Genomic DNA, 21,195 nt, shown 5'->3' on the forward strand with positions numbered 1-21,195 from the left:
AAACTTGCTATTTACCACGTTTACAATTTCTCTGGTATAAGGAATTGAGTGTAGTGACTGGGAGCATCAGGGTCAGCACATTACTCCTAAATGTTTAGCTATTGTAGCATTTTATGGGAAGGAAAAGGTGCTGGTCCAGTTTATCTTCCCTCATGCTGATTTTATATAGGGAGCACAAAGGAAAAAGTCATTACTTTTTAATTACTCTAGGTTTCTTTGTTTCTGTAAGCACGTTCGCTTTTGGTTAGAATTACCAAAGGGTTCTCTTTCTCTCCTTTGAATGGTGAAGTAATTTTTGGGAAAATGAGAATTGGTCAGAATTGTAATTTTGTGCGGTCCAGATTGTTAAGTAAAGTGGAGCCCAGTCCTATACTTTTTAAATGCAGGGCTCAGTGACGCTCTTACTGCTTCCAGAGGGGCAGTACCAGTTTCTTAGCTGCCAGGCTAAGTGACGCCCTCAACTTTAAGCTATGGTTCTTCAAGGATTACATTCCTCTGGTTGTTAATGGTGTGTAGGTATAAGATTGTGATAATTAAAATATATTAGAGAGAGAGGAAATTTTGTCTTTATGATTTGTTTGTTTTGTAAATTACAAATCAGCCAGGCGTTCACTTTTCCCTACTGGTGGAAAGGAAAGAAAAAAATTAAAACTAAATAAACACAAAATTACAAACATTTTGTAAAGAACTCAGGTATAATCTCTGCAATTACTCGAAAGTTGTTTATGTATTTTTTTTCATTTTTATTATATTTCTCTTGACATCAATGGGATTTTTCCACCATCCTTTTAGGCAATGCTCACAGCTTTGAAAGGAAGGCTTGTTTATAGGAACAACAAATTTGGTTCTGTTGTTATTATTCTATACCTTGAAAGTAAAAATGTTCCCGCTTAGGACATGCTCTTTGGATTCCTGAGGGAGAATTACGGCTGATACTGCATTCTTGGATCTTTTAGATGGCATTTTAATTGTTTGTACAAAGTTCTTGGATGGTTTTTCTGCTAGAAATGTTGCAGTATAATGAGGCTACACAGATGAAGTATTGCAATACAAGTTTCAGGCACCCTGCGAGAATTAAAATGATGATGATAATCCTCTAGGGGTGGTACGCGTGCTGTTTTTTCGTTTTGCTTTTTTCACTGTGACCTTTGACGTGGTGTTTTGCTAGGCTGCTTTGCATTGCAGCTTTGTGAGTGCCACTATGTTAATGGAAGGATCACACGTACTGTTTGTCTCAGAACCTGATACATCAGCTTGGCAACAAAATGAAGACCTTTAGCTCTTAGAGTTTTCATCATTTGTTGTTAGTTGTCTATTAGCATAAATTCTATGCCTTCAAGAAAAGAGGGTGTTTTTCAAGTGGATGTAAGTCTTGGTTTTCTCTGAGCCAGAGGAGAAAGGAAATCCTGATATCGGTTTCAAGGAAATTAAATGGTCTATTAGGAGGATTTCATTTTGTTTTCAGGCTTGTTCATTTCAGTTATCATTAATTCAGGGCATCTTTTCCAGAAAGGAATCCTTGCATTCAGGCTAGATTGGCAAGAGGAATATTAAGTTGAAAATTAACTTTGGATCACCTGGCTTTCTTGGTGGTCTGTTCATAGCATCATTTAATGCTGTGATACGCACGAGTCATCATTTTCAGTGAGTACTTCTCTTAGAGGGTTTTTAAGCCATCACTCTACAGAACGGGAAAGACCTTTTATGACTCGTCTTATTCAGCGTAGAGTTAAAAGGGGTAAACTGAAACACTGAGTGAGGAAGCTGGTAGAAGTTTTTCTGATTCAAATGAAATTGAGGTCTGGATGAGATTTGGTACAAGAAACGGTGGTTTTTCGGATATCCAGTAATAAAGAGGCAATGCAGTTTCTTTAGGGTCCAGACACTTGTCCAATAAAATGCAAGACAAATGTACCGGAGGTGACTAATGCAGTGGTGGTAAGCAGGAAGCAGAATAAATGGAAGACGAGAAACAGATAGCTGATCTCAAATACTCGGGACTAACCAGAGATAAGAAGTTGGCCTAAAGTATAGTTCTCAGCACACCTTGCAGCTGTATCTCATTTGCTATGATTTTACTGCCTGTGTATGTGTTTAAAGGCAATCTTGCCCTAGCATGAAACATAGAAGTAATGCATGACACGTTATTGCTACAGCATCAGTATCAGAGTCTTTCAGTTTTGTGTGTTTTATTATTTTCCTAACAAAAGCTTTTTTTTAGATTTTGAGCTTCTAGTCTTATGCCTTGTAGTTGTTCACAAGGGAATCTCGCCGTCCTGACCGAGAGGCTGTACGTTAACGTACTGAGGCAAGGTCACCTGAACCTTTCAGTACTGTGCCCAGACCCTGATGGCTTTAAAGACGCGCCTTTTTTTTTTTTTTTTATTATTCTTTACATTTTTTCTTCTGCTGGGCTTCATGCGCTTGTGAGAAGTGTCAGTGCACTGAGAACAAATTCTTTCTCCACGTATGCACACAGAGCTATTGTTGTTGCTGTTGAAGCTTCCCTCACAAGTTCCCCGCAAATGACTCTCGTTCGCCTCTCACCTGTAGGGACTCGCTGTGGAACCGAGAGGGAGATTAGTGTCTGTGCCCGTTCAAACGAGAGCTTCTTCAGAGAACATCCATCACAGTGCTGGTTTGTGTTATGTGAACGTCTTTACATGAACGAAAACGGAGTCCTTTGTGGGTTTTGTTTTTTTAAGGCAGCAAACAGCTGTTGAGTTGTAACGTTTCTCTTGTCTTGGGTCAGGTTAGACAAAAAGCTCTAAATGAAAAATCAGGTGTCCTGCTATACCTATCCCGTGAGGCACCTCATCTTAAGCTGTATGCTGTGTATTTGTAGTGGGGGGACAGTGCTGACCACTACTTTCAAGGAATGTATGGATGTTCTCCTGTGTTTTCCAAGCAGAAAAAGGCAGAGAACTAGGTGTCAAAACAGTGACTTGCTACCGATGGCATAATTAAGTATGTTATATGTTAGCTACAATGGATGGCGACCTGGAGTCACCATCCCCAGCTGTCAGAATTTGGCACCCTCCTGAAGACAGGAGCAGATGAATGGAGCATGAAGAAGTTTCATGAACTGAATGAGTGCATACGTCAGTATATTAATCAAAATATACTCTAGTATACTCTAGTTTACTCAAATACCTTGATGTGAAACAGTGATGGTCCAGAACCGTGCTGTATGGGCAGCTGTATCTGAGAGAAGTATGGAAGAGAGAGGGAAACTGAGGCTGTCCTTGTTTAACTTGCTGCGAAACATGGCTCGGAGCAGGAAATGCCACTTGGTAGTGTCAGTGCTTGGAATACTCCAGCACAGAAGTTGCATTGGGCAGGACTTAAACAAGTGTTTTTAAATGCTGATCTCACCTCTGCTGCCATTTTTGGTCCACTACTGTAGCAGGGTTTTGCTACGCACATGTGACTACAGATGTGACTGCATCTGTGTTTGAGCACGTCAGGGTTCCGGCCTGCTCTTGTTCCCTCGCGCTGGGGACGTTAAGCATTTTACCCCTTGCCACTTTGCTGCAGTACCTCCTGGATGTAGAAGGCATTGTGGCTACTGCACTCAGTTGGAAGCTGAGATTTTAATGATGTTGCTTCAGTGGGTTGCAGATCTCCTAAGTGAAAGGACCTTCAAAACCAGGTGGGTATAGTATTAAAGCAGCGGCTACACGTGACACACCAAAAGATGTTTTCTATTTGTACTCCTCATGCTGCTGCCTGTGTTTTGTGAAATAAAGTTTTCTGATTCATTATGCAGCTACACTTCTGTTTTCTCCAAAGAGCCTTATGACTGTTTCTGGGATGTCTTCTGTGATGTGTGATGCAGCTGTGATCTCACAGTGACCTACCTGGCAGCTTAACCAAGTTAGGAGTTCAACCGTGCAAAGCAAATAAAAACCTTACTCATTAACCCCTGTGGATCTTCTGATAATTAGCAAAAGTGGCGTGGGTAATCACCAAAAGACTTGAGGCTGAAGTGAGACGTATTAGCAGGCGTTTCCCTCCCTGTGAGCATCTTATTTTGGGATGTGATGGGGAGACCCCAGCCCACATGTGCAATTCAGCCCAGTGTACTCCGTGTTATAAATATGCGCCGGATGCAGGGGAGAAACGCAGCGCATTCTCTCAGGATGCTGTTAGGGCCAAGCAGAATCTCATTAGGGACAACTTCAAAGATCAGTTCCTCATGTCCATAAAAACAAGTGTAAATTATCTTCTGTGAGCCTGCTGTTAGCAGTTGCACTGTTACATTATGCATGATTCTAGACTGCACGTGGTACGAACAAGCTGCACTGTGTGCCATTAGTGTTTTTCATTTTCATGCTAAGCCTTGGAATTTTGCTATTTATTGGTGTTATTTTGGCTAATATACTATTTGACTTAAAATCTCCTGTTATATTAGCTGTTAGTAGTGACACAACGCCTGGAAAGGACTTCTAAGGTTCTCCAGTGCTTGTGTTTTTACAAGGGGATGGCACACAGACAACTCTGTATTGACAGCTTTACTTGCTTCCTCATTTCCTCCCTGCACTCAGTAGGAAAGTGGCTGCTCCTGACTCCGGGAGTGAATGAAGAAGCTTTCCGTGATGCTGCTCTGCAGCACTTGACCTAAATATTTATGAAAATAAAAAAATAAATAGGGTGGAATTCATTAACGTAATGCGTTCACTAAGCTACTTACCCCTTGTATGCATTCAAAAGGCTACTTTGTAGTGATCGCTGGGGAAACATTTTGAAACTGTGAGGTGGGACCTCTGCACGGAAGTTCTGAGGCTGGTTTCATTGGACTAAAATTTGAGTTGAAGTCTTCGTTATCTTTGTAGAGACATTCAGATGTTGTGGAATATATTTTTAACCCGAGCTGCGTTGATAAAAAGGGCAAAATCCTCCCTCCCGCCACATGCCACTAGCTGCACGGTGCAGCCAAGCTGGCGAAGCATTTGCTCGTCTCTTCTTTCCCCACCTAGCAGCTCCAGCACGTCCTGCAGCCAGCAGCCCACTCTGCTCAGCGCTGCGGCACCACAGAGCTGCTCTGCTGCCTGCAGGGTGCAGCTGGGGCTGCGTTAAGCTGCTCAGAATAAAGTCCCAATAACGTCTTGGCACGTGAGCTGGGCCAAGCTGGCGCTTGCTGGATTCATTACGGCGGTGGGTGTGTGAAGCCGTGGTTTTCTGAGGGCTTTTTTGCCCCCCATTGTTCTGCGGTGGAGGTACTGCCAATGGGAGCACCTCTGCTCCACCTGCGCTGCTGTTCTGCCCTCGCCCATCCCTGCCCTACGTGTGGCATGGCCAGGAGCTGGGAATCATCCCTGCAGGGAGGGGAACACACGGGAAGCGAGGCAGCAGGAGGGGCTGAGTGCCTTGTGTGGGTGCCTTGTGTTGGGCGGCCTGGAGTTCGGTGTGTGGGTGAACGGCCAAGCTAAAATGAGGCTTCTCTGTAATTCCCAAACACGGCAGGTGAAGAATTTCTCACCGTTGTTCAAGGCTACAAGAGTAATCTGAGGTGGTTTCTACATGCCCCGACTGGAGCTGTGGGGTGGCCACCCTGGACATGTCCCACTGCGGAGGTCCCCCGGGGCGAGCTGCAGGCAGCCAGCATCGTTCCCCTTAAAGCTAAATCAGCAGGATTGAGTGGGTGACAAATGGCTTTTGTACCATGGAGCCATGCACAGGGTGATCTCGTCTCCGTGAAAACCTTTAATCCTCATACAGAGCTCCTACCTGTGGCTCCCGTGGCGTACAGGGCAGTTAGTCTGGACAGAAACCAGATCTATTTTAGTGGAGTTTGCTAGTGGAGTTCTACCGTTAATCATGTTAACAAAGCCATCTAATTCAGGACACAGATTATGCTGGTAAAAAAGCTTTTTTTTTTTTTTTTTTAATAAATTTATTTACCAGACCTTTGACTGTTACAAAAACATTGCAAACATAGTTTTCTTGAACTGACATCACTTTCTAGTGCGGTGTGAGAGAGGAAAATTTGACCCTCCTTTCTTTTTGTTATTAACAAATGAAGAAAAGTAAAACAAACAACAACAAAATCCCACACCATATATTTGTTTCTATATGTGTGTGCGTGTATGCATACACATATATGTTAGGTGATGCTTACCTGTGGCCTGGAAAGGATGTTTACATGCAGTCATGCCTTTGTAATGTGCTGTGAGCTTGCTTCCTTCTGACCTTCTTTTGACTTTGTTTTCGAAGCCTGTGAAATCCGACATGGTTTGTTATCTCGTGAAGGAGTGATCAGTTTCATTAGAAGTTCAAGACTGCCGTGGGAGGAAGTCTTCATTTAACATCATTGTTTAGGTCTGACTCTGTCTGACCACAGCAGACAATGTTGGAAACGACGATAAGATAAGAAGTGGCAGTGATAACCGTGCTGTAGGGTTACTGGCAGGGCATGAAACAGCATCTGGCTGTGGGATTTTAGGGGTCTGACTCTTACTTGTAATGGTTGATTGAAATGTTCTTCTCGTGGAGTTGTCAGTTAATGGGGCATCCCTGGCAGTGTGTCCCCCTGGAAAAAAAAATGAAGTGGTTGTAGGAAAACAACAACAAAAAGGAAAGACTGTAAAGTTGAGCTGAGCACAACTATATTTCATATACAGGATGTCCACTTGCTGCTTTGGAAGCTCAAATAAGTACATGAGGTACAGGGATACAATTTAGTTCAAGGAGGATAAACAAAATGGATAAAAAGGGAGTAACAGAAGAGCATAGGTGGTTAGAGCTGAGAAGATGGGGGGAGAAGTGATGTGTGAAGAAGGTTGCAAAATACAGCACAATAAAGAAACTGGTCAGGGCTCGTTATCTCAATATATATTTAAGTTAATTGCTTTTCTTTTTCCATTCATTTTGTTTGTTTGCTATTAATTTGTCCGTTTAGGAAGTCTGTTTCCCATCCAGGCCTAATGCTGTCTCTGACAAAAGGAGCTGTCTAGGATTTGAACATGCACTACAAGATTAATCAGCGTCTGGAAGTAGGGAAAATTCTCATTATACCAGGGAGCTTCTTATTTGAGCCTCAAGAGGAGAAAAAAACCACTTGATTAGCGCTTCAGAAAATGGCTGCGTCAGTCCAACACGGAGCTGCTGCTGCTGGGACCAGCCCACAGCCTTCGTGCCTGCTGTGCCCAAATGCTCTCGTTGCTTTACTTGAGTTTGGGCTCTTCTGGCAGCCCGGTGAGCTCAGCTGGCTGATGGAGGTGATGGGGATAGAGGTGATGGAGAACTTCCAGGGCTAGTCCACGGGTGGTGAAGGCGATGATCTTTACAGGTTTCCTGGCACAAGTTGTCCTCTTCCGTGCATTGGGGTCTGGTGGGACAAACGTGAAGAGAGAATCGTGGGCTGGGAGCCACCAGGGAAAATCCAAGAGCCAGTGGGTCCTCTTGGTAAACGCTTCCTTCTGTTTTGTGTAGTGACTTAGTGGGGCGTGTTTTGTGTGCACGTAGAGAGAGCGGCCTGTAAGGAAGGGTGTTGTGGCACAGTGTGCCACTGCCGTGATGTTCTCTGCATCAGTCAAAACGATCATTATAAAAAAAAAAAAAATCTAACGTTTGAGACCAAAAACTTGTGATCCCTGTTACTGTAGGTAATACCAACGAGGGGGGAAGCAACTAGAAGAGATGGCTTCCAGTATAAAAGGCGTTTTTACAGGAAAGCCTCTGAATGTGTTCCCGTGTGGTTCCTGTCTGTGGGCCTTCAGACAGAGCCGTGCTTAAGGCTCTGAATTCTAGAAAGAGCCAGTCGTGCCCATTAAGGATGGAGTTTGTCTCAAGCCTTTACAGCCAGCAGAAGATGAAGGAGCTGAGGATTTTGTAGGTCACAACACACCGGTGGAGTAGAACTAGATCGCATAATCAATTGCAGAAGGGGTTTCTGGAACAAACTGAAGTGTCTTGCCAATTTTGCCCTTAAGGGCAGTGCTTGTTATGAAGCAGGCTGTAAGTCTGGTCTTGATTGCCAAAAAGGTTGGAGGGGGGGGGAAGGAGGAGAAAGGTTGCAGGAAATTAGTCACTTCAGTCAAAGAACTGAGAATCTTAACTGCTAATTTTGTTTAATATAGATGACTGCTAAAGTACCGATGTGAACAAAATAGTTTCTCTTAGCTCACATTCCTGTACCATTACGGTCACTGTGAACTTTGGCTTCATTGACTTCAGTAAGCACAAGCACAAGCCCTTCGTGCTGTCCAACTGGAAACTTCAGTGACAATGCCAAAGCACAGAAACGTAGAAAAAACTAAAAAAAGAAATGGATCCAGATGTAGAAGAAGAAATGGTTAAAATACAGCTGTTCGCAGGTTTTAACACCTTGTTCTTTTTGTCTCCGTGAGCAGCTTCCTGAATTAGCCTATTTTCTCACTTAAAAAAAATCCCCAGTTATAAGGCTGTCAATGATGCTGGGAAACTTTAGTTCGTTCCCTTCTCCAAAATGTTTAGCAATGATATTTTTTTTTTTCCCTGAAAACTTGCACAAATGTTTTTGTTGATGTATTTTTTTCTTCAATTCTTCATAGCCTTGCAAAGCCGTCATGGGATTTTGTCATATTCTGTGCCTAGAAGGTATCTCCTCCTGCTCCATAGTGACAGGGAAGAGAACTGGTGCTCCATTTTGCACGCTCAGAGAAATTACTGTGGATGGGGAAGTGGGTACAATTCTGCAAATGTTCTTGGTCAAAGCAGAAATGGGTTTGGTTGTTTAAAACAACAAAGAAAATGCCCATTAGTATAGCTGACAATGATTGCACCCTGATAATACTCCATATATTTATGTATTTTGTTTTTGACAGCTTTTGCAGTTTTATTGTGAATTCTGAAGCAGCTGGAGCTCTTCTGAAAAACTTATTATCAAAACACATATAAAAAAGATTTAAGTTTCTTTTGCTTGTAAGTACTAGGAGGAGAATGAAAATGAAAACCAAGAATAAGCGTGACCATGTAAGGGAAAAATTATTTCAGTAGTTCGAAGAGAAAAGGCAATTCTGCAGCTGCTATTCTGGAATTCCTCCTGGTGTGGACACTCATATTCTCTAGGAAAATTACTTAAGCTAAATCAGAAAACCGGACTGTGCCTAATAAATAGACTCCCTGGGGAGTCATGTAGGAAAAGCTACGGTACTTTCAATTCACACAGCCCGTCTTAATTCAGGGAAACCTCCTCACGGTCTCAAACTTTAAGAAACCAGAAGATGAATAAAAACAATGAAACAGACCCTTTTGCATATATATATATATATATATATATATATATATATATATATATGCAAATATATATGTATTATATATAATATATATATTATATATTATATATATATATTATATATAATATATATATATATATATATATATATATATATAAAAAAAAACTCATGGTTTGGAGGACCTAAGATGTATGGTTTCTCTGTCTTGGGCTTGTTAATGACAAGTTTGGTGGAATTCACCCCCATGTGTGAGACCTTACGTATCACTGACTGAGCTTAGATGTTATGTTGCTCAGTTTGTGCCTCACCAGCGCACACAGCAACAGGATGAATTTCACCCACCGAGGTTATTGCCATCTGAATGTGAAACAATGGCTTCTATTTGAAAGGAAAGGAAGTTTCATGATTTTTCCATGTCTAAAGCGTTGGCTGAAACAATGAAATTCCCTCTTTTGTTTCGGAGTGTAATCAGTGAGATTGCATTTGCATTGCTTGTAACTGAGTCGCCTAAGTGAAATTACATTGCCCACATCTCATTTCGTATCGTAAAATGTTATGTGGTGCAGCCTGTTTGCCTTCTTCCTGGAGCTTTTCATGGTGATATCCTTTCTCTAAATTTCAAAGCTACGAAACATTTGCTTTTTGCATTTGGCATAGGAATTACTTTCTGCAGAGCACTTCTGTATCTGCCACATGAACTAAAATTTTGATAGTGAACAACATATGGATTTGGAAAGCAGATTGCAACGTTTTCAAGGTCTCATGTTCTGTTGCATGTTAAATGGTTCCTGAGCAGGTTTGTACAATTAACAACAACTTCAGTCATGCAGGGTAATACCTTACTCCCATTCACACATAGAAACAATATATTGAGGGGCTTTAAGCTTATTTGGCTTTCGAATTGACTTGAGGATAATATTGAAATGGAAATAATTCTGTAGTGCTTCCCTCTTTTCCCCTGCCTTTGTTACTGGTATAGAAGCGAAAGTAAATGCATTTTTAAATTGAGTTTTCTGAAAGTATCCCTAAGGTAGATTTATATCTTGGCTATAATTTGGTTTTGTTTTTATTTGATTTTTAGGAAGGTACATCTTCAAGGGGAGAAAAAAAAAAGGCTTAACACAGAAAATAATTGGTAAATGCAGAAGTCCGTAACAATTCTGATAAATATGAGCAGCCAAATATTTCCACTGAGGACTTTTAATTCATTGTGTTTTTTATGACAGAAGTAGAAGCAAAACAAAAATGTTCTTATATAACCTGTAACACTGTGGTTACCCGCAAAACCTCTGCTTGTTAACTATGTTATTGATAAAGGCTCCTGATGATACATATGGCAGTACTTCTCATAATACTCCTTGTTTAAGTGTTATACATGTCAAATAAATGCCATAACCAAGTTACAGTGGTGGTGAAACAATGCTCATTGCTGGGTTTTATCCTTAAGAATTTTTCATTTTGTGTAAGAAGACATTGCTGCTGAGTTCAGTAGCATCTAGCACAGAGGTTCTCATTGCTTGGGAAAGTGTGTGAGCACACCGAATAATGAGCAAGGGTTGAAAAAGAAAAGCAAAAGCGTCAGAATGAATTGCGCAGTTCTAAGGAATATCTTCAGCTGAAGCTGCATTCATTCAGTGTTCTGGTAGTGCAGACGTGAGGTTTTATTTCTCTCTCCCTCTGCTATAACTTTTATCTACCTAGCCTTTTCTCCCTCAGACTCGTGTTTGTATCTCGAGATATTGTGGAACGTATACTATTTGACCTGCGGTTTCCTTGTCATAAGTTGTTTAATCCTGGGGAGAGAGAGAGGAACTTATCTGGTACAATCTTTTTGAGCTGGGAATGTATTTGGCACAATCTTTTAACAAAGAAAAGAACTTGCTTTCAGTATCTGCAGCACGGCGGGCTACAGCCCTCTCCATCGCAGTCACCCAGGAATTGCAGGCTTTTCTTGACTGAATCCAATTCTGCCTGCGACTAGGTTTCAAGCTAGACATGTATTTTAGGGAGATGATGTTAGCTGTAATGAAGACAATTAGACAATTGCCCTAGAAAGTTAAAGATAGATAAAAGTGCAAAAATACATCCAGTAGGATTTGGTGCCCAAAGTCTTCTTGCATGTTTCTGTGTCTCCAACAAAGTTTTGAGAGCGTGCTTAGGGCCAGAACTGGAAAAAAAACAACAACAACAAAAAAAAAGTAAAGGAAGTAAATATGAGTTTTTCTATACACCCTGGGACTGATGGAGTCTAAATCTGGAATTCCAGTTGAGACTGAGATGACCGGTGTCAGAATTTATGGCAATGGAATTGGTAGCAGCATAGGAATAATATTAGGTCAGCTGTGCGACTATATACCATGCAAGCTTATGTAATTTCAGTCAACCGTTTTATTGTGTGGAGTTTTTTGGCAACCAGGATGCTGAACGGGAACTTGTGTTTTAAGGTTCTGTAGATGTTGGTAGAAGTTAGTTAATAATCTCCTCTCTCTATTCCTATTAAGAAGAAAATGACTTTAGAAGGAGAGCTGAATTGCTGTCCATAGTGTATCATCTTCCCTGCAGAAGAATCCTTAAAACTTAAGAGGGAGCTAAAGGCTGAAATCTCTGACAAGGGCTGAAGTAGCTCATGAATATGAGTGGAAAAAAGCCTTTCAGGACAGCATTCTGAAGGGTTTACTTAATAGGAATATGGTGTTAGATGCCCAGATTTAAATGGAAGCATTTCATTACTAAAATCTTTAAAAAGTTTTTTTTTTTTTTTTTTTCTCAAGCCTAGGTACAGGAGGGAGAATATACATCCTGGTGGAGATGGAATTTTTGTGTTGGTTCAGATCCACAAATGGATTTTGTGGGTAATAGAGTTTGCCAGTTTAGCTCCTTAATATACTATCTCATGCTGCAGGAAGACTAAGAAAGTGCTTAATTGAGTTGTTCATGCTGCTCTGTTAGTTCACAGATGTACTAACGTCAGTGACAATTTCATAGGCACGTTGATGGCACCATATACCTTTAGTAATTTAAAAATAGGAACTGGTGGTGTTTGCCCAGCGTGAATTGGCTTTCCTTTGAACAGGTTCTTTGGACTGGGCTCCGTTGCCCCAGTGGGCGTTATATAAATGTGTAAGGCAGAGTAGCAGAGAGACTCGTGATCAGCACTTCATTTAGGAGAGGGCTAGCGCTTTGCTTGCATGGAGGTTGAATTGCATCCCTGGAGAGGGTGCTGCCTTCAGGTCAGAAAGCAAAATGATTGAGAAGGCTTGGAGTTTCTTCCTTGCGTAGTATGCTTAATGTGTGGATTAAAGGAGGATCTTTTATTTCCTAAATGTCGGCGAGATTTCTGGTAGCTGCTATATTTCAGACCAAATACATATTGGAAAATGCATACATAAATCAAAACCAGCCTGAAGAGTTTTTTTTGCAAACACTCTAGGCTCTATGCTGTCTAACCACGGAGTTTCATTTCTGGAACACGAAGATAGGCTTCGGGTTAGGTGGCTAATTCTACAAGGTGATCAGTTCTCCTTGAAGATTTGTGTGCCTTCAAGTCCAATTGCCTTATTACATAGGAGTTATTCTCTATCGCTGAATTTATCATCTCCAAGAAAAAGCACTGAGTTGTGCTGGTGAGTTCTCTGCGTTTTGAGATTTGCAATGTGTCGTGTTAGAGCAAAACCAGTTAAATTTACTCTATCCTGGAGATTTTTTTTTTTTAATTTTATTTTTTTGCATTTCAATGTGGAAAACTGACTTATGGTTGTATCAAGGGCTGAAGCTGTCTCTGTGGTTTCTACCCTAGAGGTAAGTCCACCTTGTTTTATGACTCATGCAGCTGAAAGAATTGGTGGGGCACCACACGTTAATTTAGCGTCACTCTTGCTGAGATATAAAAATGTGAATCTTTCAGATCTCATTGTCCTTCAAAATGGGATCTAAATTCGCATCTTTTGGGGGTTTGGGATTCCAGATTATACTTTGTGTGTGTAATGAGTCAGTGTTTGTAGAGCTTATAGTAGGGAAGAAAAAAAAAAGGCTTCAGTGTTCAAAGCTTCATGGTATGTCTTCCTAGCAGGTGGAGTTTTATCATCAATTGAGTTCTTTCAAGGTGAAGGGAAGGTATAATTTATAGCAGTCCCCCACATGAAAGGAATGTGAGAAAAGTGCTTCTTAATGACCTGAAACCATACTTGGGTAAAAATAGCATTTTACTGTTTTATTTAAAGTAGAAATTTCTGCCTGGGCCTTAGAGTGATGCTGATACTGGTTTTGATATCATTTGGAGCTCTGTTTTGCTTTTGTAACCTTTCAAAAGCCACTTATGTTCAGATTTTTAAAAGTATTTCATTGACTGAAGAAATTTTGTTTGCAAAGACATGATGAACAGGACTTTCAAAACTGCTTAAGTAATTCAGTTTCTGAATTCCCATTTATACCGTAGGTACTTCAGAAAAAAGGCTAGGTGACTATTTGCACCTGAAAATCTGGATTTTACCTCCTGGTTTTATTACTGACCAGAATCTGGGATTAACTGATTTTAGACTCTTAATTAGTTATGGGTTATTGTATCAGGCTGTAACTTCCTTCTGCAGAGGGTTTTCTTAAGTTTGCCCAAATTATGGCAGTGGGTAATACAGGTCTTCTCTGTTTAATCTCATAAATCTCACTGGAAGGAAAACAGCTCCAAAACCTGTAATAAAAAGATCCATCATTTCCCTGCAGCTATAATTGTTGGAAACATTAGCAGTAAGCTGCTGAGTGGTGCATTGAGTCCTCGTGTGGGTTTGGAAATGTAATTTTTTTTTTTTCTCCACATCGCACCGAGACACAATTAATGGCATCTCTGAAAGAAATATCAGCCCTCTGTTTTACAGTTTCCAGAACCTCTCTAAGGTTTTGATGGGTGACATATGTACATGGAGGTTTCCAGAAAAGTTTTTTTTTTTTTTTTTTTTTAACTCATTTGAGGTATTCTGCTCTTAAGATATGTGTGCCTGTACAAATTAGACCTGGCAATGAGAACATTGAAAGGTATTTGCATCCCTTTCTTTTTAGTCAGAGGAGAAAGCAGATGTTTTCTTGGTGTTTTACTATACTAGAAGATAGAGTCGAGTCAACAAAAGCACGAATATAATATATAATTTAATTAACATCTGACAGCGGTCAGCTGGCATAATACTGTATTTTGGCATTCCTTGTGTTTACCGAGAGGAAACGAGTATTTAGCTTTGTGTCATTCTGCATGTGTTGTATCACAAAATCAGCTCTGCTTATGTATATATTGTTCTCAGGCCAGAGATGTCAGGATATGCGTATGATGCACTGAATTTATACTGCAAGAAGCTGCAGACTATCCACCTTTCCTTTCAGTGGAGGATACAGCTAGACAGGCCCCAGATAAACTGCTTTTCCCTTCATCACAATTTTTGTCGTTCACCTCTCAAAGTCAGGAGATGAGTTATAAATACTGAGAAGTTTATCCATTTGCCAAAGCATTATTAAATAGTCACTATAACTTAAAATATTTGTTTGAGGCCTGTTCTGTTTGGAATTTTGAAGTTTAAGTTAAAAATGACATAATTCTTCACTTTCTAGAGGAAATTTTCAGGACTGCAGCTTCTTTACACGTTCCTAGACTTGGATTGAGGGCTGGAAATTGTGGTTTCCACACTACCACAGGAGAGGTCTGTAGGACTGACGAACCAGAGCCCAACTGGGCCAGGAGAGGGCCAGCAGGACAAAACCCCTGGGACATGGGTATGGCGTGGCTGCTAGCATCCTGCATCTTCAGTGTGTGTGTAGGGGAGTGGTAATGCTGGGCACCGTCAGGGTGCTAACTGGAAGCGATAAGGAAATGCCTCAGTCTTCCAAGCTGCCTTACAAAATAAAATTGGGGAATCACGCCCAGTGCATGGTTTGAGTGCTGAAAGGAGAAGGGGGCAAGGCAGGGCCAACAGGGTGGCAGTGGACAGGCTGTGGGGGAGAGTACAGGCACAGAAAGCCTGACCCACTGAATGAAGCAGCTTAAAGATTTTGAGTTAAGTTTTAATGAGGAATAAAGGCATTGTATTCATTCTGCACTTAATGCTGTGGTTTCTGTTTTTAATCAAACAGGGTTATCAAGTCTTCAGTAACACATCCCTATTCCTATCAGCCTGGTCAACTAAATGGGATGACGCTATGTTTTAAGGTTCATGTTAAAGTTTTGGGCCGGAGATTCTAGATTCGTATATTGAGTTTTTGTTTCAAAATACAGATACCCCGTTTGATCTTGATATAGTTCTGATGGTCTGTAACATTAGAAATTATGAAGTTGGCCTAATAGCCCCAAGATTTTGATTTTTAAAGAAGAACAATTGCACATCTTTTATTTTCAGTACATTTCTCGAACCTCTGCGAGGCATACAGATTGATTTCATGCATTTTTCTCCAATGAGGAGACTGATTGATGTATTTTGACAAAAATAATTAAGCCACAGGTCTCACATGATCACTCAATTCCAGGACTTGGGATGCACTCCAAGAGAAATAACAAATATTGCAATGTAATGAAGATGGGACTTGGCTACAGTGACAGTGCTGTAAGTAGAGTAGCAAGGGTTTTTCACAGAAATTCCCTTTTTATTCCTCCAAAATTCACATACCAGAGTTAGTATGCACAGAGACAGAGGACTGAATTCAAAGAAAGAAAACACTGTAGATGGAGAGGGTCTGTTTCTTTTGCTTTCCAATTTCAACAAAACTCTTTTGTTACAGCAGCTGAGGAGGGGGATCTAACAGCACTTAGAACCAAGTTTTTTGTAAGCGTTTTTGCAGGAAATATTTGGATTAAAATCCAAAAGTAAATATACTGAGCTAACTGGCTCTTTGAAAAAGTAATTGGTTTACAAATTTTGAAAATAGGAGTAGCGGGGAGGGTATGAAGATTTTGCAAGAGGAATCTATACTGTAAATAGAGCAAACCATGACTATGCATAGCAAGGATGAGTAGGTGATTTTTTTTAAAAAACTGATAATACAGATGTAGAACAGTTGCTAGATGGTGTGTCTCCAAATGACCGTAAACCCATTAGAGTAAGTGCAGTAACACATGCAGATTTTATATGGTCTACAAACAGGAAGTTTGTGCTTTAGTTGATCTATAATGAATGCTAATTTACAAAAACCGAACTCATAAATTCAGTCGCAGGTACAACACATGGAGAAATCATTAACAGCTGAAAAACCAGCACAAGTGTGACAAAATCTGGGAAGGACGTAGGCACTGCTGTCATAGGACTATTTTTCTATTTGCAGAGCCTGGGAAAGAGTCAAATGATGTGGTCCTTCGCAGTGACCTCTGACTTGTTCACCTGTGGCAAAGCCAGTAGTGGCAGGTTAAAAGGAGTGGGCTGTAAGCAGTAATCCTGCTGCTTTGAGGCTGGACGGTTCTGCGGAGGAGGATTTTTGTGCATCTGTGAAAGTTTTATCCGGCATAGGTGCTGCATTCATCTGAATGATTTATTCCACTTTAGGAACTAGAAATTCTTCCTGGCTTAATGCTTAAGATTTTTATTTCGCTTTCATGGATGGATTGGTTTCTCGGGAATTGTTCTATGGGAGGGGATTTGGGGCCTGCATATCTCAAACACCAAGAGAGCAGGAAGGCGAACAGGCTGTGCTGTGTGCTCTGCGCTCCGAGCACAGGCCTTGCAAGGGCTGGCTCACCGAGGCAGAGCCCGGTATTCTCAGCTTTCGTAGTCACCCATGCAGAATTATGCCTTGGAATCAAAACTTTAATTTCTCTGAGAAAAATGGTGCTAGTGTCTTCCCAAAGTTTTCTTTGAAAACAGAATTGCAGTGTAATTCTCCCTGCAGCTATGTCTCCTGGAGGGCCGTACTGCCTTGGCTGTCTCTGATGTACTCGCTAATTCTGCTGATTTATAAGACATCATTATGGGTAACTAGCGTATGGTTGAGCTGAAATGCACAGCTGATGTATTTGTTCCATAGCTTGACATCCTAAATCATGACCTTTGCCTTCACGCATGTGAAAGGCCCAGTGTTTTCCTCCTGTGTGTGGTTTTGAATTCAGCCCTCCTACCTCGCTGCCAAAATCTCCTTGATAACTTCAGTGTTAACGGTTGGTGTTTAATTATTGCATTTCCTATCAGTACCCGCTCTTAAAACATAAAGGCGTGACAAAATGAGCTGTGTGGTGGAGGAGCACTGCCTAAAACCCCAAGTGTTCGTGGCGGTGAGGAGCAGTGTCACAGGTGGGCTGCTGGTGCCAAGCTGCTAGGCCGCGGGGCAGCACCGAGCTCGCTGGCTTTCAAGGCCTTGAAGTGCCGTGATAACCGTGGTTTGGGAGGAAGGTACTGTTTAGTGACAGCTGATAAGTAAGCCAAATCGAAGTTGGGTTCATACCATCCCTTGGTTTGATTACAGAGGTGTGTGAGGAACTGGAAAGCTGAGGGTTTTGTCTGAGGGACTCTCATCCTACATTAGAACAACTGATTGCAAACGCAGTTTGGTAAAGCCAAGTAATTATCTGATAAGCAAAGTCCTTATAGAAGTATATGAAGATCCCATTGTCCCTTCTGATTCCTAAGTCCTTATAAATGCATTAAATGTGACATCTTCAGTGACGGTTATGATCTTAAAAAGCAATCATCACGCATATGCTGTAGGGGCTTCATTTTGGGTCATGTGTAAACTTTTGTAAAAAAAAAAACAAAAAACTAAAAACGTTATTTTCTAAGGTGCAGCGTGCCTTAGGGTAGATAAGTAGTTATTATCAACTACCTATGAAGGATGTTGGGTGCCCAAATTTGTTGACTAACTTTAAGACAAAACCTCCTCATTTGTATTGGTACTTCTATTTTGTTCATTTATTTTCCATTTCCCCGTTGTTGTATTAATGTTTTCAATTACACTCAAGTAACTTTCACGACATCTTTCTATAGTCATGCTTTTCCACATGCAATGATAGAATAACCTGTAAAGTGTTTCAGTCTGCCATTAAAACAAAAAAGGTGTTGGTAGTGAAGGAGTTGCCGTTCAGCTGGCTGTATGGTGTTAGGAGCAATGGGGGCAAATCTGCTGGACTCCTTAGGGCTGTGCTACCCAAGTAGACACTGATAGATTCAGTAGAGACTGGTGTTGGGCAGGGCTGAACTAATTATTTCCTGTTGGGTTGCTCTCGGGGTCAGGTGCGTGACTGTTACAGAGCTTTTAGAAATGCCAACCTGTAATTTCCAGTCGCTGGGTCGTGAGGTGGGCAGACCACCGCAGGAATAGATGATGCTCACAGCCCAGGCAGGGGCCTGCTAGTGAGCTGCGTGCTGCCAAAAACTGTGAAAGCACAATGCTTTGCCTACCGTCGTAGGCGATCTCTTAAATTCAGAGGCCAGTCCTCTCATGATGCAGTGATAAAGGCAAATCCTGCATTAGTGTTTCTCATACTGTAGCTGTGGATGAAAAGGAAACTTGGGCTTTTAGGACTGGTAATAACACCACTTTTATTAAGTTTCTATTGAAAGACTGTTTCGCGTAAGATAAATTGATGGGCTGAGCACAATAACAGTCAGTATCTCACTCTCAAATACATGGTGGGCAAGCACTACTGAATAAGAGAAGAAATTAAGCTAAGATGTACAAAAAAGGTTACTTGGCAACATCATAGAGTATGTAAAGAAGAGAAAGAGAGGGGTCAGGAACTTAGCGAATTTTGATTATAGTATCTCCTGTAAGTAAGTTGTTGCAGGATTGGAAAAATCCTAAACCAAATGTTGGTGTTATACTCCAGTACAGATTGTCTAAAGCAAAAGAGGGTTCATTTTGGAATAAACTGCAGAGAATAGCAAAAGCAGAGCTGCTGTGTACGAGCAAGCTGCACTCCCCAGAGGCAGGCAGCACTGATCATAGCTCATGCAGAGACAATCTGAGTAAGGTATATGGTGGTAATGACAGCTGGTGTTCATATTTTGTATTGTCGGGAGAAAACATGCTTGGCAGTGTAGAAATATCGATTTATAGAACCCATGCTTACTGTGTGACGCGTTTCTAAAATGCTTCGAGTTACCTTTGGTAACTGGGAGGAAGGCACCAAATACAAGAATGCTATGGCCGACAAGTAAATTTCTGCCCATCTTGCTAGCATAATCGCAATGGATAAATGAACTTTCCTCTGGATGGTAACCTTATTAATATCTAACCATTATAGAAAAGAAGATTTCATTGATGTCTGGAGTTCAGATTTTACACTGGGTCTCTGTAGTGGTAACCGGTTGTGTGGCTCAAGTAATCATACATGGTGCTTTGGGGAGAAAAGGAGGTGCAGAACCGAAAAAGAAAAGCTACCTACCAAACTGAACCTTTCCACCCTGCCCAGCCTACAGTGACATTTCATTTTTAATATAAAGACTGTATTAAAATAAACATAATTTTGTAGAGCATGGATTTTACAAATGAGCTCAGCGGTCCATGGCAACCAATTGTGGTACATCTGTGGGAAATACACTTCAATTTGAACTGTTATGGTACCCAGAAAAATGCAGTCTTACTAATGCATGGAGCTGAAGTTAAAGACATCAGTGGAAGTTATCACACAACTTGGCAGATAGTAAGTACTAACTTACTAAATCTAGTAAATAATGTTCATCAAATAAAGGAACACATCTGAAGTCTGAATTTTCTTGTTTTTTTTTTTTCCCAGCCACTATGGAGAGCAAAACAAAGTCTGTTTGATTTTCTTTTTACTTTCAGGCACCAATTCTTGAATGGTTACTGTTGTGTCAGTTTGTCCCAGTAAATCCTGGAATACCATTATTTCGGGTGCTTGAAAATACTTGGTTTGTTTGTGCTGCTGCAATGATTGGAGATGGTAGCAGACAGCTGTTGTTCCAAAGTAAGCAATGGGTTGCCTTTTACATTTTAAGTTATTATGATACAAATTAGAACTTCTAACAACTAAATATACATAAAGCACTTGTCTCTTAAAAATAATATTTTTTCTCTGTTCTGCTTCAATTAAAATAAACAAAGAAACTCTCAAAGCCAAACTGCTATGCTGAATCATAGGTAGTTTATGAGATCACATTAACAACTGTGTAACTTGCAAATAGCCACTTGAACTAAATTTTTAACATCATTGACTGTAGGAAAAAAAAATGTTTGCTTAGTGCTCTACCACATCAAGCTTGTGGCTTTATAGATTTCTGAAAGATGAGCTCAGGATTTTCTGCGAGAGCAAGAAGTTGTCACTAGGCTCAATGCTGTAATTGACAGACTTCATCAAAGCACCGTACCTCGGTGAGTGTGAACAAATACTCCTGCTGGAATCAGGAGGAGTGCCCATATCCTTGAACAAAATTTTATGCTAAGCTCAGCTCAGGTGAGAGCCTGTTGCTGGCCCACCTGCAGGATTTGTTATTTAATGGTCCATGCACCTGCTCACTTGTAAGGCAGAAGTTGGGGAAAAATCTACGTGAATTTAAAGTATTCCCTCCCTCCCCCATATTTTTCCCAGTGCTTTATTTTAACATCAGAAAAGTAGTTGTATCTGTGTAGTTTTTAATCTCCTGTCTTTAACCAGGTAAGTATTTGAGAAGCATTGTGATCCTGTCTGGATTTTTGGCCTTGTTACCAATGTAATTCTTTCAGCACGCTGTGTGTAGAGGTGTGTGTGTGTGTGTGCGTGCACACTGATGTAGAGATTGATTTGCGTTGATACTTGAAATAAGAGATGTGAGGGTTTTAATCTTGTAACTGTTATGAGATCTTTGTGTCTGCTTTAGGGTCGACCCTATCCCATATGACACTCCAAAACCAGCGGGCCACACGCGATTTGTCTGCGTCTCAGACACACACTCCAGAACAGATGGCATCCAGATGCCTTATGGGGACATCCTTCTCCACACGGGCGATTTCACCGAACTGGGACTGCCCTCAGAGGTTAAGAAGTTTAATGACTGGTTAGGTAAGGAATTACTGCGTTTTGGTG

At 41.0% G+C, this 21,195-nt stretch overlaps 1 protein-coding gene across 5 annotated transcripts in view; it reads left to right on the forward strand.

The window, feature by feature from the left end:
- Positions 1–21,195, forward strand: part of MPPED2 (metallophosphoesterase domain containing 2) — a 105,506-nt gene that overhangs the window by 19,361 nt on the left and 64,950 nt on the right. For all 5 annotated transcript variants that reach the window (XM_084519438.1, XM_084519437.1, XM_084519439.1 and 2 more), the window contains one exon: positions 20,990–21,171. In XM_084519438.1, the coding sequence (XP_084375564.1) occupies positions 20,990–21,171 (182 nt within the window). The remainder of the gene's footprint in view (positions 1–20,989; positions 21,172–21,195) is intronic.

The sequence above is a fragment of the Aythya ferina genome (assembly GCF_964211825.1).
Source record: "Aythya ferina genome assembly, chromosome: 5".
In the NCBI taxonomy this organism is placed as follows: domain Eukaryota; kingdom Metazoa; phylum Chordata; class Aves; order Anseriformes; family Anatidae; genus Aythya; species Aythya ferina.